This window comes from Glandiceps talaboti, chromosome 23 (assembly GCF_964340395.1).
Source record: "Glandiceps talaboti chromosome 23, keGlaTala1.1, whole genome shotgun sequence".
Lineage (NCBI taxonomy): Eukaryota > Metazoa > Hemichordata > Enteropneusta > Spengelidae > Glandiceps > Glandiceps talaboti.
Window position 1 is genome coordinate 10987495 of NC_135571.1, and position 15369 is coordinate 11002863.

Here is a 15369-nt window from a genome sequence, read left to right on the forward strand (position 1 = left end):
AATTATAAATCATTGTACATGGTGATATTTTAAGTCAAATGTTTGAAGGCTTAATAACACGAATGATAAGATGCAAATTCTGTGATGGACTAATATTTAAGTAGAATGACCACGAAAACTTGTAATTTGCGATGATTATTTTAATCCGCTCCCAAAAATCAACGCCCTCAACGGAGATCACGATTTCAACCTGTTTCTGTACTACTTATGGATAATATAACCACTGATTAACATGTGCAACGTTTAAATTTTTGTATTTTAACAATTTTCAGTGAATATCTTGCAGTTGTCTGATCGAAAAATGTCCAGTTACAACCAGTACAGTTTTAACATGGTGACAGATTCAAAACTAAGATTTCACTCAATATTTAAACTTGTCACTACACTACCTACATATAATATTGACCATATACAATGTCTTTTTATAAGTAATTGACCAATTTTTAGTGAATATATCTTTGGTATTGTTTGATGGAAAAAATACCTCAGGTGCAGCTGGTGCAGGTGTATGTGTAAGTTTGGGAACCAGCAAAACTTTTAAGTCACGTGTTATTGGTTTCTTACCATCAGATATACAGCCATTACAGATTGGAAGAACAATTTCTGCATCCACTATTTCTCGCGAGACTTCACAATTTTCGCGATTTTAATTTATTTTTTCTCGCATACGTAAAAAAAACTTTTAGGGTCAGCAGTGAAAAACTAGAAGGGGGTCGGGTAACCGGCCTTAGAGGACCCAGAAAAGTCATTTTCAAAAATGATACATCTCGCTATTTCTCTAGAATAGATATACATCTGACTTACAAGAGGCCTTCTATACTGTGCCAGGCTAAGGCGAGATGCCGTCTGGGGAAACAACGTTGGGCACTTAAACTTGAAATACCCACCGATGGGGGCGTGCTATAGTTGATATATACGGCTATTAACTTCATATGATACATTAGGTAAAGGACAGTCGGCCATTCATATTTGAAAAATAATTATTTTATTGTACCAGTTCATTTAATAGCAACACAACATTATTTATGTTTTCATTTTTTAGTAAAACACATTTTTCTTCATAAAAACGATATTATAAGTTCTATCAGTGTGTTTCGTAGTTCCTGAACTAAATATGCTTGTTGATAAATTAATAATGTCGTCTTTTTTGTCGAAAAGTTCCTAATTTCCTCCGCATATAATTGTCCTGTTGATCTTCTCTGTCTAACATCTCATCAAAACTGTAGACTTTCAATTACATCACGGTGAGATTTTATCTGCACACTTGATTTGTACTATAACTTATAAGGTGAAAAGCGTGAAATTTGAAATTTTGTGAGGGTGAAATATTTGGCACTTAGCCAACAAACTCTCATTTTTGGCTTCGAGTTGTAGCACACTGGTTTCTATGGCGTCATATATTACGTGGTTTTGCAATCTCCAATGAGCAATTGATATGATAAATACTGATAAACTGTTCCAACTTCAAACATTTACATATTTACAAGTGTCTACAAATATCTAACATCCCTTACAGAATATTTCTCTGCATTTTATAATTTTTCTATGATACACTCTGCGCAGGTCTAAAGCACACACCTTCTTTTTCTTAGCTGCACATAAAACATACAAACATTTGTGAATCTTGTAGTATAAATATCGTATAAATACACGGATTTGGGGACAAGCATGGAAAACTAACTCCCCAAGTAAAAGCAAATCGTGGACTGAGCACAAAATGGAAATATGAAAGTGACTAAGACAAACACACGTCAATCGTATTAAACATACCTGTAAAATAATGTCTATGCATAGCTGTATCCTGTGGAAGACGGGTGAGGACAGCGACTGCGAATTGCAAGTCGCAGATCGCAGTTTTCAAGTCGCAGTCGCAAGTCGCTGGTCGCAGTTTTCAAGTCGCAGGTCGCTGTCCTCACTGGTCTTCCATACTATCCACTTCTGGTATACTTACTCACAACATGTAAATATTTTTGTGATACGGTCAACCCAGTTTACCCAAAGTATATGGACGGTATCTTAGAAGTCTCCACATACAACACATACACAAAAAAACTCAAACATAACTTTATAAATATCATACCAAAATGGATGGGAACATCGATTTTATCGACGTGGGCATGCGCATATCAGTGTTAGTTTTGCGCATGTCCATTTTATTAGTTTGTAATTTCGTTATGACGACGCTGCTCATCATGCATCACATAGCACTCGCAGACTTTTGTTGAAAATAACATACTTTGAAAATGGCTGGCAACTAAACAGGCCTGTTGGCGACATGTAGCGCATTTACTCTTATTACTGGTGTGGCATGTAAATTCGACTGAGTTAGTCATCGCCCAATATATCCTATTAAAGCATTCATTCACGATAACTCAATATTTCTGGCCCTAGCTAGTGAACATCACCATGTTTTCCGTCATCGAATCTCGCAAGATCTCGTAAGATGGCGTTAGCTACGTCACATGATATAATGTAATCAATTCTGTAGGCCCATAACCTCGTTGAAGTTAGTTTCTTCAACTGTCCTTCAAAGCCACCAGGATCTGGTTTGCCGTCGACCTTTCCCTGACTTTTACCAGCGTCTTGATGATAGTTTCAATTGTAGCTTTGCGCATGCCCACAGACTGCCTCCATTTATTCAAAATGGCGATAGTCACTTCGTGTTCATCACCTTGGTGTTTTTGTTGAATCCATTCCAGCTGTGTCTGTCTGATCCCCAGTCCACGTGCCAGCTTTGCGTAGACGTGTGGACCAATGTTCTGTGCCACAACCAACACTTGGTCTTCCTCCAATGGCTTGATGAAATCTGTTGTGTGAAAGAAGAAGAAAGAGGTAAGGATGGATAATTAACACTTTATAACGATTAGAACATTTAAAGGGAAATGCCACTCCAGGAAATAAAGGCATTTTTATAAACTTTAGGCTGTAGAGAATCATTTTATGATTTTACATCACTTACATTGCGCGCGATTGACGAAAAATGCGAACTGAAAATTATTTGCCATCCATTGTTTAGTGGTAGTGGTCAAGCGTTGTCTCATGGGGCTAGCATCATACATATGGAATGGTTGAACACTGCATATTCATGAGTATGGAATAAGTCTTGTGTGGCAATTATGTAAATGTACTAGGCAATAAAACTCAAGGTAACTCATGAATATTCAATGTGTTCCATACTCATGAATATGCAGTGTTCAACCATTGCATATTTATGAGGCTAGCCCCCATGAGTCATTGTCATTTTGGAACCACTTTAATAACGGCTGCCACTAAGTAACTGACAGCCAATAATTTTCACTTCGTATTTTTCGGCAATCGCACGTAATGTAAGTGATGTAAAATCATAAAATGACACTCTACAACCGAATGTTTACAAAAATGCCTTTATTTCCTGGAGTGGGATTCCCCTTTAAAGTAGAAAACACACACACACACACACACGTAAATTGACTAATATTTCAATTATAAATACAAAATGTATCTAAAAGCTGTAACTGGAACTTGTTTTGAAAATGTTTTGTTAGATACAATAACTAATTACTCGTAATATCGTACACCATGAACAACATTGCGTCACCTGAGGGTGAACGTATTTTTGTTGCTGTATGCACAATACATCAAATCAAATTGACTTTTGAGTCCGCACCCAAAGCCAGCGCCCTCAACGGCGATCGCAATTTCAAACTGTTTCTGTACTGTTTATTGATAATATCGACCCCTGATTAACAATGTACAATGTCTAATTATTGGTATTTTAACAATTTTCAGTAAATATATTGTGGTTATCTGAAAATTGTCCAATAACAACAAGTACAGTTTAACATGGTGACAAATTAAAACCTACCTTTTGCTCAAAATTTAAAAAATTTGTACACTACCTACAGATAATATTGACGACTAATTAACAGGTACAATGGCTTCTTATAAGTAATTGACCAGTTTGTCGCAAACATATCTTTGGTTACTTGACGAAAAAAATGTCCCAGTTGTAGGTAGTGCAGGTTTAAAAGATTTGTAAGGGCGGGGGGGGGGGGGGGGGACGTTATATCTATTATCGTACCTTTAAGTGTCATATTTACTCTCAGAATCTCCGTATCCAAGTCAGCGAATTTCTCTTCCACAAATTCTGATAACTGATCGACGTTATTTTTGATCATATCAATCCTCTGGTCACGTGTATGTAAATCACTCTGAATGTCTGCCCTCAACGTTTCTGTGGCGGTGGATATCTTCTTTTCCAGTCTGGTTGACATCCGTCCAAGTTCTTGGTCAAATTTATTTTCCAAAGCATCTATGAACAAAGGCGAAAGTCAAATAATTCTGTGTACCTCGAATTATATTTCTATCTAAGAAAACAAAATATACTTATTTATAAAAAAGACTATTAGTAACTGACCACCAGACGGCGCGTATATGACCATTTTTGTCTCGATTAGTTGAAGGCAAAAATGTTAACAAGGCAAAAAATGAAATAAGGAAAAAACAAAAGCACGAACATAGCATGTCCATCTATTTAGCTTTTTGTATATTTTTCTATCCATTTGTCTTTCTCTAGATGTCTATTTTTCTAGCCTTGTCTATTTCTTTATCGGTATGTCTATTTCTCTAGCTGTCACTTTCTCTCGTCTTGTCTATTTCTCTAGCCGTATGTCTATTTCTCTAGCCTTGTCTATTTCTCTAGTCGTATGTCTATTTCTCTAGCTGTCACTCTTTCTCTATCTAGCCTTATATATTTCTCTAGCCGTATGTCTATTTCTCTAGCTGTCTCTTTCTCTAGCCTTGTCTATTTCTCTAGCCTTGTCTATTTCTCTAGCCGTTTGTCTATTTCTCTAGCTGTCTCTTTCTTTAGTCTTGTCTATTTCTCTAGCTGTCTCTATTTCTCTAGCCTTCTGTGTATTTCTGTAGTTGCTTGTCTATTTACCAATCCGTCTATCTATTTCCCTAGCCGTCTATCTAATTACTCTCAATCTCTTCATTTGTCAACTATCTATATTATAATTTTCAAAACAAATCACATACCACTTATCTCCTTGACGATCGATTTCTTGTCCATTGGTGACCATGGCGTACTTTCATTATCGCTGTTTGAAGCAATCGTCACCTGAGAGTTTGTGATAGAAACGTGTGACAATGATGGCTGGCCACTTTCATAGGCACTTGAAGAACTCGGTGCCGGACTGCTGCTTCTGGAGAAAGGTGAGCCCTCATCGTTCGTATCCGATCCCAGGTCAAAGGTTATACTGCCTTGGGATCCACGTCGTCTTTGAAGGGACGGAAATTCTGACATCGAATGAGACTTAGCAAGAGTGCCTGATGATCGGTCGGAAACAATCGCATCTAAAGGTCTCCAAGTTGACTTCGCACCGTTACCAAGTACCAAAGGTTGCATTGAAGTAACAGAGGTCGACCTTCGAAAACGAGGGGAACTTAATACACCTGCCGTGCGAGGGCGCAGTAAAGCGCCACCGTACGAAGGTGGCCAACCTTTCTTGATCGTGGTGATGAGAGTCTGTGCATGTTCTAACATAACAGGAACAATACTAAAAACACGACCAGTTCTATTCTTCATATCTGAATCATTAGTCAGTGCTTGCACTTCAGGGTGCACAGTTTTTGGAATGTCTTCCTGCTCCAGCTTCTTTCTCCAATTTTCTAACTCGATGCAGAATTCACGAACAAAGCGAGCCTTCTTACTATCCTGACTGGCTACTAAAGTTGGACGGTACTGTGATATCATGTTATATAAATATTTTAGTTCATCAAGTAAATGTAGGAATGAATCGATGACGAACGCACTTTCAGTAAAACTTTTCTTCTGGACGGCTTCGTAGCATTTCTTGACATCTTCAAGGGACAGTGACGTCACTTCCGAGAGAGGCGTTGGATTTCTACATAGTGGATACGCCAGAGTGATTGAAGACGTGAAATGTATGTAATTCGCCTTCAGATTCTGCCAAAGACTGACGATTTTTATCAACTTTTCACCAAACTGTTCTGATGCCTCGTAGATTGTCTGTTCAGCGAAACTTCCACTTCCACGACGACTGTTCAGTGTGGCTGCCATGGTGACGTTTAACATCAATAATTGTCTGAAAAATAATTTGAAATTTGATGAAATGAAATATATATCACCACAACAGGCGTATTTCCAAAGTTCAGTTTTTTGTTTATCATCGATCACGAATCTGTCAATCGCGGGGATTTGATGTAAACAAACACTTAAGTGAAGGTAAGCGTTGATCCTTCCACACTCTGTGTCGTATTTCTATGTTGCCCCGCCCCTCCTTCTTCATTCTCTCACGTACACTTGGAGGGCGTATTCCTAAATTTGCCCCTCCCAATACGTACGTAATTTTACGTAATTGCACAATTCTAATCGAATGTATAACAACAACCCCTCATAGACACACACACGCAGTCAAGTGTACTTTAAATTGCTCCTCCCCACTTACATGCACGTATTTCCAGTTTGCCCCCCCCCCCCTACTCACACACATTTACATGTATTATCTGTAGGCATGTAAAACGGTATCTTGTGGTTAAATTGTGTAAATATGAGACTTTGTTGAATTTACAATAATTGCTTATAGGCTCAGGTTTCCTGAGTTTGTGAGTTAATGTTGGGAGGTTTGGCACTACATTACAAATGCACCAATGTAAGTAGAGTCAACTGTAAGTGTGTAAAGATCTGTAAATGGATAGCTGAGGTGATAAATACGTTATCCTCACTAACTCTGCATAGTGTAAGTACCAACCATGACTTTCAAAATTGGACCAAAAACTATATTTCACAACAAAATGCAATCCATGGAGAACATGCAGACTGTATACGGAGCTTAAAGTCTGATCGGAAAACCCCAAGTAATAAGTGACTTTACAATGTAATGTGATAAATATTACGACTGGCAAGATAATGTAGTGGAAACTCTAACTGATTCTTCATAACCAGTTACCCGTTGTCCATGCTGTTTATCACGTCCATAAATGTCATACTTGCACATATAATTGAATGTCCTTGTGATCGTTCACAATTGACAGTAAATACACACCGCGTAAAATCAACAAAGAGTAAACAATATACAAACACTTGTGGCTATTTCAGGAGAAAGCTGATAGGTGTTCAAATATAGTTATAACGTGCAGACTTGGCACCAAACACTTTACAGTCGAAAATGAAAGTATAGCGATTGAATTATAACCTCCACACCTTTATGTATAGGCAGGAAATGACCGAGCACGTATATGGGTATTGTATCCGTGTATGGAGTGGTTATACCTGAAGCCATACAAGTGTACTGAGTGGTGATACCTGAAGCCCTACAAATGCTATCACGATTTCAACCTGTTACACCATCCCGCTAAACCACATCCATTCAAGATGCACCAAGAGTATTCGCAGTGTCGCGGAAGAAATAACTATGGTTGCGGGAATGTGTAACGCCGTGTGGATAAAATCACCCTCTAATCAGCCTAGCCAATGTTTAATTATTGCCCAGACCACTCTAGAAAAGATACAGTGGGCTGAGATTATTTGTATACTAGAACATGTATAATAATTATCCGTGGATATATTATATTGTTGTCCGATTAAACAATACTCTAGTTATAGCTTGTATAGGTTTAATACACTGATGAAGACAGGTGATTATACTATTAGCCGTTTACAAAAATCATTAATTTTCACCAAGAGGAAATCAGAGTACTTAAAAGGTTCATACTGGGCTTTGATGTATCTGAAGTATTGACATTCTAGGCATTGTTCCAACCGAGATGCGTCACCCGGCATAATTTCCAAATCACTGCGCACCAAACTTTATCAATAAATAAATCAATACAAGCACAATATAAATGATATGGTTGCAGACATGTGGAGGTCTAGTGTCAAACCCCCAAACTAAGTTTACAAACAAACGTGTGATCTACTTTGTTAAAGTCTATTAATTTTAAGGCATGTATTGTGATGTTGCTAAGACTCTATAGGTTACAAGGTATTTGATGTGTTAATGATATCAGGACGTTTAGTCAATCTGAAAACACGCGAGACTTGATAAAACGGCGTAATTCATACCAATGTTAATTAGCCGTCCTTGAAAAGACTAAGTACCAGGGCAATTCATTTTATATATGGGAGGCACATACTTTTTCTAGAGTTTGAATGCACGGTAGAGACAAATGATAGACTGTACGAGAGATAGAGTGGGTGGGTAGGGAAAGATAATTAAATAGGAGTGTGTGGAGAGAGAGAGAGAGAGAGAGAGAGAGAGAGAGAGAGAGAGAGAGAGAGGGGGGGGGGGGCAGACAGACAGACAGACAGACAGCAGGAGAAATGAAGATCATGTGTGTGATTTGATGTGATGTGATGTGATGTGATGTGATGTGATGTAATAAAAAGGGCGGTTTAAGGTAATGCAACATAATACAATTTTGTAGTGAAGGGTCTAACACTGCAGACCTTATGTCAATAATTAACGATTCTAAAATATGTCAAGTAAGTTGTTGAGATTCTACCACGTTACGAAGGGATACCACCTCCTAATACCACGCCGTGTACTCGTGTCCAAGTAAATCTCTACATCCTGTATTTACAAAAATAGAATACGTATGTAGTACAATAGTACCAGGCTGTTCAAACATCAGTAGTGTTAAACGATGACATTTTGATTGACAGGCCACTTACTACACAGAGTTGATTGATGAGGTGTACAGTCTATTCCTGGCAATTCAAGATAATGTGTGTTGATTATTTAGAATATGTACACGGATCAACGCAAGTATGTATTGATTTGTATAAATAAGATGTGACTCGAATTGATATGATTTATTGAATTATTTGTGATGTGTAAACTTTAAAACTGAAAATGGTTCATTTCTGTCTGTCTGTGTCTGTCTGTCTGTCTGTCTGTCTGTCTGTCTGTCTGTTTGCCTGGCTGTCCGTCTCATACACACATAAGCACGAGCATGCACACACACATATGCAGGCACACGCGCGCGCATACATAGACACACACCTACCTACCTACACACACATGCGCGCGCACATTCACGCACCCCCCCCACACACAGACACACACACACACACGCCACCCACACGGACGGACCCAGACCAAATGTCAGGATGTACCATCTCCAGGTTGTACCTTTGTGTCAAAAGTAATTATAATGCCAGACACTTTCATTAATAATACAAACTCTGATAGAAACTAGCGTAGGTGTACACGAAGTACGATTACCACATCCGGTCCATTGACAATATCTTGAATACAATGAATATATTGTAATGAATACAGTGGCATAAAATGCAGTGAGCTGAAACATGGGCTCATAAATTAAAGACTAGGCTAGTCGAGGCCAAACACTTACTGTGCGTTTGAACATATAGACCCTCCAAGTGTAGGGTCGATAGTTTGAAGGAGGAAATTATGTTGACTCATATGCTGTCTTAGAATTTACAGTATTTTATGAACTTGACTTAGTTGCTTTTACCCAAAACACTGTCAAGTTCACCCAACAGTGGAAATACGATAGAGGTATAAGCCATGGAGATACGTAGGAGCGAGATCACCGATCAATACTCCCACGGAGAATAAAACTTGCATATCACGTAATTTAAAATTGATGTCTGAAACAATTATCAAGTTTAGCCAATTAAGTTAGGGGAGGGGTCTCTGAGGTGTAACTAAGTAAAAGAATTTAGTTTTTTCTATCCTACATTGAACTATTGATCTCGCCCCCTTAGCTAATTAATAATCCATTGTAGGGTGAATTTGTGGCGTTATTCATGAATTTCAATTTTGGCGATGATGTATCCCAGAGTACTTAAAGTTGACGAGAATTTCAAGTTGAAAGGATATCCGGCATTTACAATGTTCCCCCTATTCAACTACAACAATTAGGTGATAAGTCAATCAGCCAAGTTCAAGTTTTCATAAGATGCAATATTGCAATCAAAACGTTCTGGTTGCTTCTTTGATGCCATGATTTTGACAGTGAGAATGAAACCCTGTGAGTGTCAGAGGTGCAATATGTTATATGCACCGACTGCATTACATAATGGACGTATTAGTGATTGCGTGAAGAACTTGCATGTATTAAATTATCATTTGTCTAGAGTTCAACATTAGCTCTGTTCAGGTTTTCTGACAATTATTTTTTTACAAATTTGGTTTCTCTTCAGCAGTTTAGCTATCCAGTTTCTACCTGATAGTAGCCATTGACTTGTATGTTGACTTGGCTATCTGACTTAAAATGCAACGTCGTAAACCAGTGCACGGGCCTCTTTACGGCACCGTCCGAATCGTACCCACAAAATTAATAATTTAAATTTTCTATGTTTGCTGAACAAAACTAGTACGAGTGTTGAAAGCTTTATGAACAAAAACTGATAATTTGTACTGAACTACCTCATTCTTACATGCCAGTAAGGAAAAACATTTTTCTTTCGTGGGGTGAACTCTAAATCGAAAATCGCTGGGAAGAATTCCCAGCACAAAAAAATTTATTTAAAAAAACAAAAACAAAAACCTCTAAATCTTTGAGGAATGAAATCTAGTCTATGGTCGTTATATAAAGGGCAAAACAATATAAAACGACATTCATCCTCAACAACTGTAAAACCTTGTCTTTTACAATATGGACACACTCTATGGTTCTCGCATTAGTTATCTTAGCAATGGGGTTATTTGGATTACTTAGGGTCATGTTTGTGTTCTCTGGACCAACTATTTCTATAGCTATACCAGACAACTGCTTTTCACTCCAAGATGTTACGCCTAAGCCAACCTGGGCCTTTTAAAAATCGTAAATTGATGACCATGTCAGTAATGAGTACTGAATTACCCGATAACTGCGTAAAATAGTCTTGTAAACAATGTTCTATCGCAAAATCTGCAGCCTGTACAACCTCTCTGAGGTTTGACACATGACTGCAATAATAGTGTAGTGTAGTGTAGTGTAGTGTAGTATCAAGAGTCCACATCATACAGAAACAACAAAAACAAAAATAATATATATATATATATATATCACTATGTATGGAAGTTCAGATCAGTTATAGAGGTATTATATATATATATATATATATATATATATATATATATATATATATATATATATATATATATATATATATATGTACCGCTTATACGTATACACTACCATTACATGTGGTAGCCCAGCCTTGCATCCCTTTCTTGTGTCAAGCCCCGGCCCACAGATGGTGAAGTGTCTATAGATGCGCCATGCTACACTCTGTGTGTTATGCTGTGGGGAGTTATGCGTATAACGTGACAAATTCACTCACTCCACGGAATATTGTTGTACTTACTGGGACGATTATTCCTTACCTTTGTAACACTTATTAACTACACCTGACTTCACACGATGAAGAGTCTGAATGGAGCTCAAAATGTGAAATGTTGTACCTGGATAGCCTCTGGTTAAAGTTTACAGAAATGACGTAACTGCTATCTACTACGTAGGTAGCTAAAGCAAATAGTTAGAACTATCTACTCAATATATGTGTGCTTATATATCCCAGCGGTATCTCTTTCACCCAGGAACTAGTAGTTACATGGTCACCAAGTTCCGGTCTACGTTTCCATGGAAAGCAACAGTGCAATAACACTACAGTGCGATATTACACCGTGTCCGGAACATACGCACACGGGTACTTTAAAAACACGATATCCCCACTGAATGGACGTACAGCGCGATACGATCCGACGTGTCTCATAAAGTTGGATGTCAGATTATGTGTACATTAATAGTAGAAATATGTATGTTGCAGTAATGGATATATATTCGGTGGCTCCCCCTTTCCGGTTTTAACAAAGTTCCATTTCCAAAATATCAACCTGTTTCTGCGTTTTGGAGCCCGCCTACTGCTTTTCCCCTCAGGGCCGACTTTAAAAGTCCACCATATCTCAGACCACTAAGAAAGACCAATGTATACGGTGTCTGTGTCTTGTCAGTAGTTATAAACCATGTTTCACCATGATAGGTGCAAACATTGACACTGCTATAACTTCGGTATGTTTGTAACACACTTTCTTACATATATCTTACCTGGTGCGATGTTTTCTGTAGCTGGTAAGGAGCTAGTATGTTAGCCACACGTCTCCAACTCACACTTTACATACGTTGTTGCAGATATGGAACTTGCCTACGTGTTCTCAAGATTGGTTTCTGTGTTTACAATAGCATCGCACACGCCGGTTCCGCTGTATGATACACCTGACGCGGGGGAACTTTTGTAAAGTTCACGAAAACCGCGTATTACTGGTCCGGCAGTGACGTGCCCTCAGAATCCTACGACCCTGGCTGCCGATGCGTCACCCACGTCTTAATCGTGATATTTTCTCCTCCGTAAATTTGACGGTCTCCAATTGTTATGCTAATTATCCGGCTCATTGAGCCGTACTACAACATGCACCCATTCAACAGTCACGATGAACGGTGACGTCAGTTTCTATTTTTAGAACACAACGTCTATTGTTTGGTGTCGCTTGTTGCTATGTAACAGCAAACAATCTCAGTCTGTCGGCCTTTATCCGTCACCGTCTACAGGTACACCGGGTAGTCGACACCAATCTGACCCATTATTTATAGTAGTAAACAAGTTGTATCTGAGTCGCGGACGTCTTTTCGTCTGACCTGGTTTATCTGAAGTTACAGTATTGACGGAATTTAGTCCTAAGTGCCTATATTACCTTCAGAAAAAAGTCATAAATATTTATTGTTAATCTAATATACATGCGTGTTTACTAAGTCCATTGAGGCAATAATGGCCATTGCTAGGACAATAGAAGTTGGAGACAGTTTCAATTTGATGAAAATTGGCAAATTTATGAAATGATTCTCCAGAACCCAAAGTTTATGAATTTGAAATACATTTATTTCACCGAGTGGAATTCCCTTTAAAAACCAAAAAAAATCAAAGCTATATAAAAATTAAGTTAAAAGCTCTCAGCTTAGTATATTATGTTTATTCGTTAAATTTATAGAACTCATCTTGACTGACATCGGCCCTTTGGGAGTCTTATAATCTTCAAATATTTTGAGTTTGTTATTTGTTTATTTATTTATTTGTTAGTTTTGTGAAGTACCCCCCCCACACACACACACACGTGTACACACGCAGACATACATGCACACACACACAGACACACGCACACACACACACATACATACATACATACATACATACATACATACATACATACATACATACATACATACATACATACATACATACATACATACATACATACACAGACACACGCACCACGTTCTAGATCTACAATTGTATATGGAAACGTCTCCATCTTTTATTTTATTGGCCAGTTATTAGTCTCCCTCAGCGATCATACTACTCTTTCATAATCATTCACTCAGGTCATTATTTCACATAAAAGAACACGCTTGTGTCCCCCCCCCCCCACTAAAAAAAATAAATAGATAAATAAAAAAAAAACCATTTTATTCCGATAAGGCCTAATAAAAATTTTGTGTGGTTCCGATACGCTCAATTTTTGAATACTAGTGGGGATGGTAGATTTGTTATATGTGAGTGTCAAGTTCAGGTAGTTATAAGTTTCCGTTATTTTCCATGGTCTCTGTGTTATTAGTTTCTTTTGGTACAGTCTTTACAGATTGGAAGAATAGTTTTATTTTGTCTTTTTAAGTTGATGTCAGTTTCCGCATCCACGATTTCTTACGAGACTTCGCAATGTTCGCGATATGAGTATTTTTTTCTCGAATATGTATAAAAAGTTTAGGGTCGGCAGTAAAAAACTATGTGGGGTCGGGTAACACGAACCAAAATGTTTTTTCTTTAGGCCAAAGGATTGACCTGGTGACTTAAGTAAGTCTAGTACTCATGTCCTTAATAATATCAATTCTGTTATTTTGGCTCATAAAATTATTTCATTTGTGTTATTTGTGACTCATAAAATGATGCAATCGGTCCAAAGAATTTCAACGCTATAGTCATCGTCAAATTTGTCTAGAATTCATGTCAGTCAGTATGATTTTGACGTTTTATTATTAAGTGAAACTTTAATTTGTGGTGGTGCAATAACGATGTAATCGTTAACCTTGTAATTTAGTACCAGACATCATCATGTTTACCACACATATATTGATGGTCGTTCTACTGTGGCCAAATAAAAAAATGTGTTTTCGATCACCCAACCGACCGTAGTTTAAGCCACCGACCCTAATGTAAGCATTTTTAATATTTAGAAAGGCGCTATGGTGAGTTAATATTTAAAAAGACAAAATGAGGGGAACTTATTTGTCTTCATAACCTTCGTGTACGTCTGTTTTCTTTCTCAGATGACGTACGCGTATAGCGGGCGCTGTGACAATGAACTGCAAGAGAGAAGGAGAGACACAGAAACAGAGACAGAGACAGAGACAGAGACAGAGACAGAGAGAGAAAAAGAGAGGCAGAGACAGATGTAGAAACACACACACACAGACAGAGAGGGAGGGAGATGGCATGACACATGTACGAAATGCTATCCAAGTCTTCGAGGGAAATGACGTAACAAGAGCCAGAACAACAACCTTTCAAATCTCATTATTTCATTCGACAGGTAAGTTTATCGATGAATTAATAAGGCATTTAATCAATACACACAGCATGACTTCATAAGCTGATATCAGACATTTGTTGGTTATATATGAAAATATAATAAAACATAAATGAAAATAAATAAACAGCACGATAATATCACCTCCCCCTTCCCCTGTGGTCAAAAGTGTCTGCAATGTGCGCTCACACATGACAATAGTAGGGTTTACCAATTTATATGACGCAAAAGAAAATAAATAAATATAGTATTACACTGCCACCTCCCCCTTCCCCTGTGGTCAAAAGTGTCTGCAATATGCGCTTACACATGACAAAAGTGGGGTTTACCAATTTATATGACGCAAAAGAAAATAAATAAATATAGTATTACACTGCCACCTCCACATTCCCCTGTGGTCAAATTAAGGTGTCTGCAGTGTGCGCTTACACATGACAAAAGTGGGGTTTACCAATTTATAGTAAAACAGATGAAAATGAATAAATAAAGCATTACACTGCCACCTTCACATTCCCCTGTGGTCAAAAGTGTCTGCAGTGTGCGCTTACACATGACATAATTTATAGTAAAACAGATGAAAATGAATAAATATAGCATGGTACTATCACCTCCACATTCCCCTGTGGTCAAAAATATCTGCAACGTGCGCTCACGCGTGACAAAAGTGGGGTTTACCAATTTATATGAAGTTGTATACTTCATTTAACTTGATGTATTACTCAAATTGGACGTATATTTACTGTTGTGTCAATCTTATGTACAAGCCACCCACGTG

General features: G+C 37.9%; 1 protein-coding gene across 1 annotated transcript; it reads right to left on the bottom strand.

Moving 5' to 3' along the window:
• Positions 1-1755: 1755 nt before the first annotated feature.
• LOC144452934 (uncharacterized) lies at positions 1756-12351 on the bottom strand. Its single transcript, XM_078144150.1, has 4 exons — positions 12064-12351; positions 5020-6089; positions 4061-4291; positions 1756-2806 (listed from the first exon to the last, which is right to left on the bottom strand). The coding sequence occupies exons 2-4, from the start codon at positions 6077-6079 to the stop codon at positions 2517-2519; spliced, it is 1581 nt and encodes a 526-aa protein (XP_078000276.1). The 5' UTR covers positions 6080-6089; positions 12064-12351; the 3' UTR covers positions 1756-2516.
• Positions 12352-15369: the final 3018 nt, after the last annotated feature.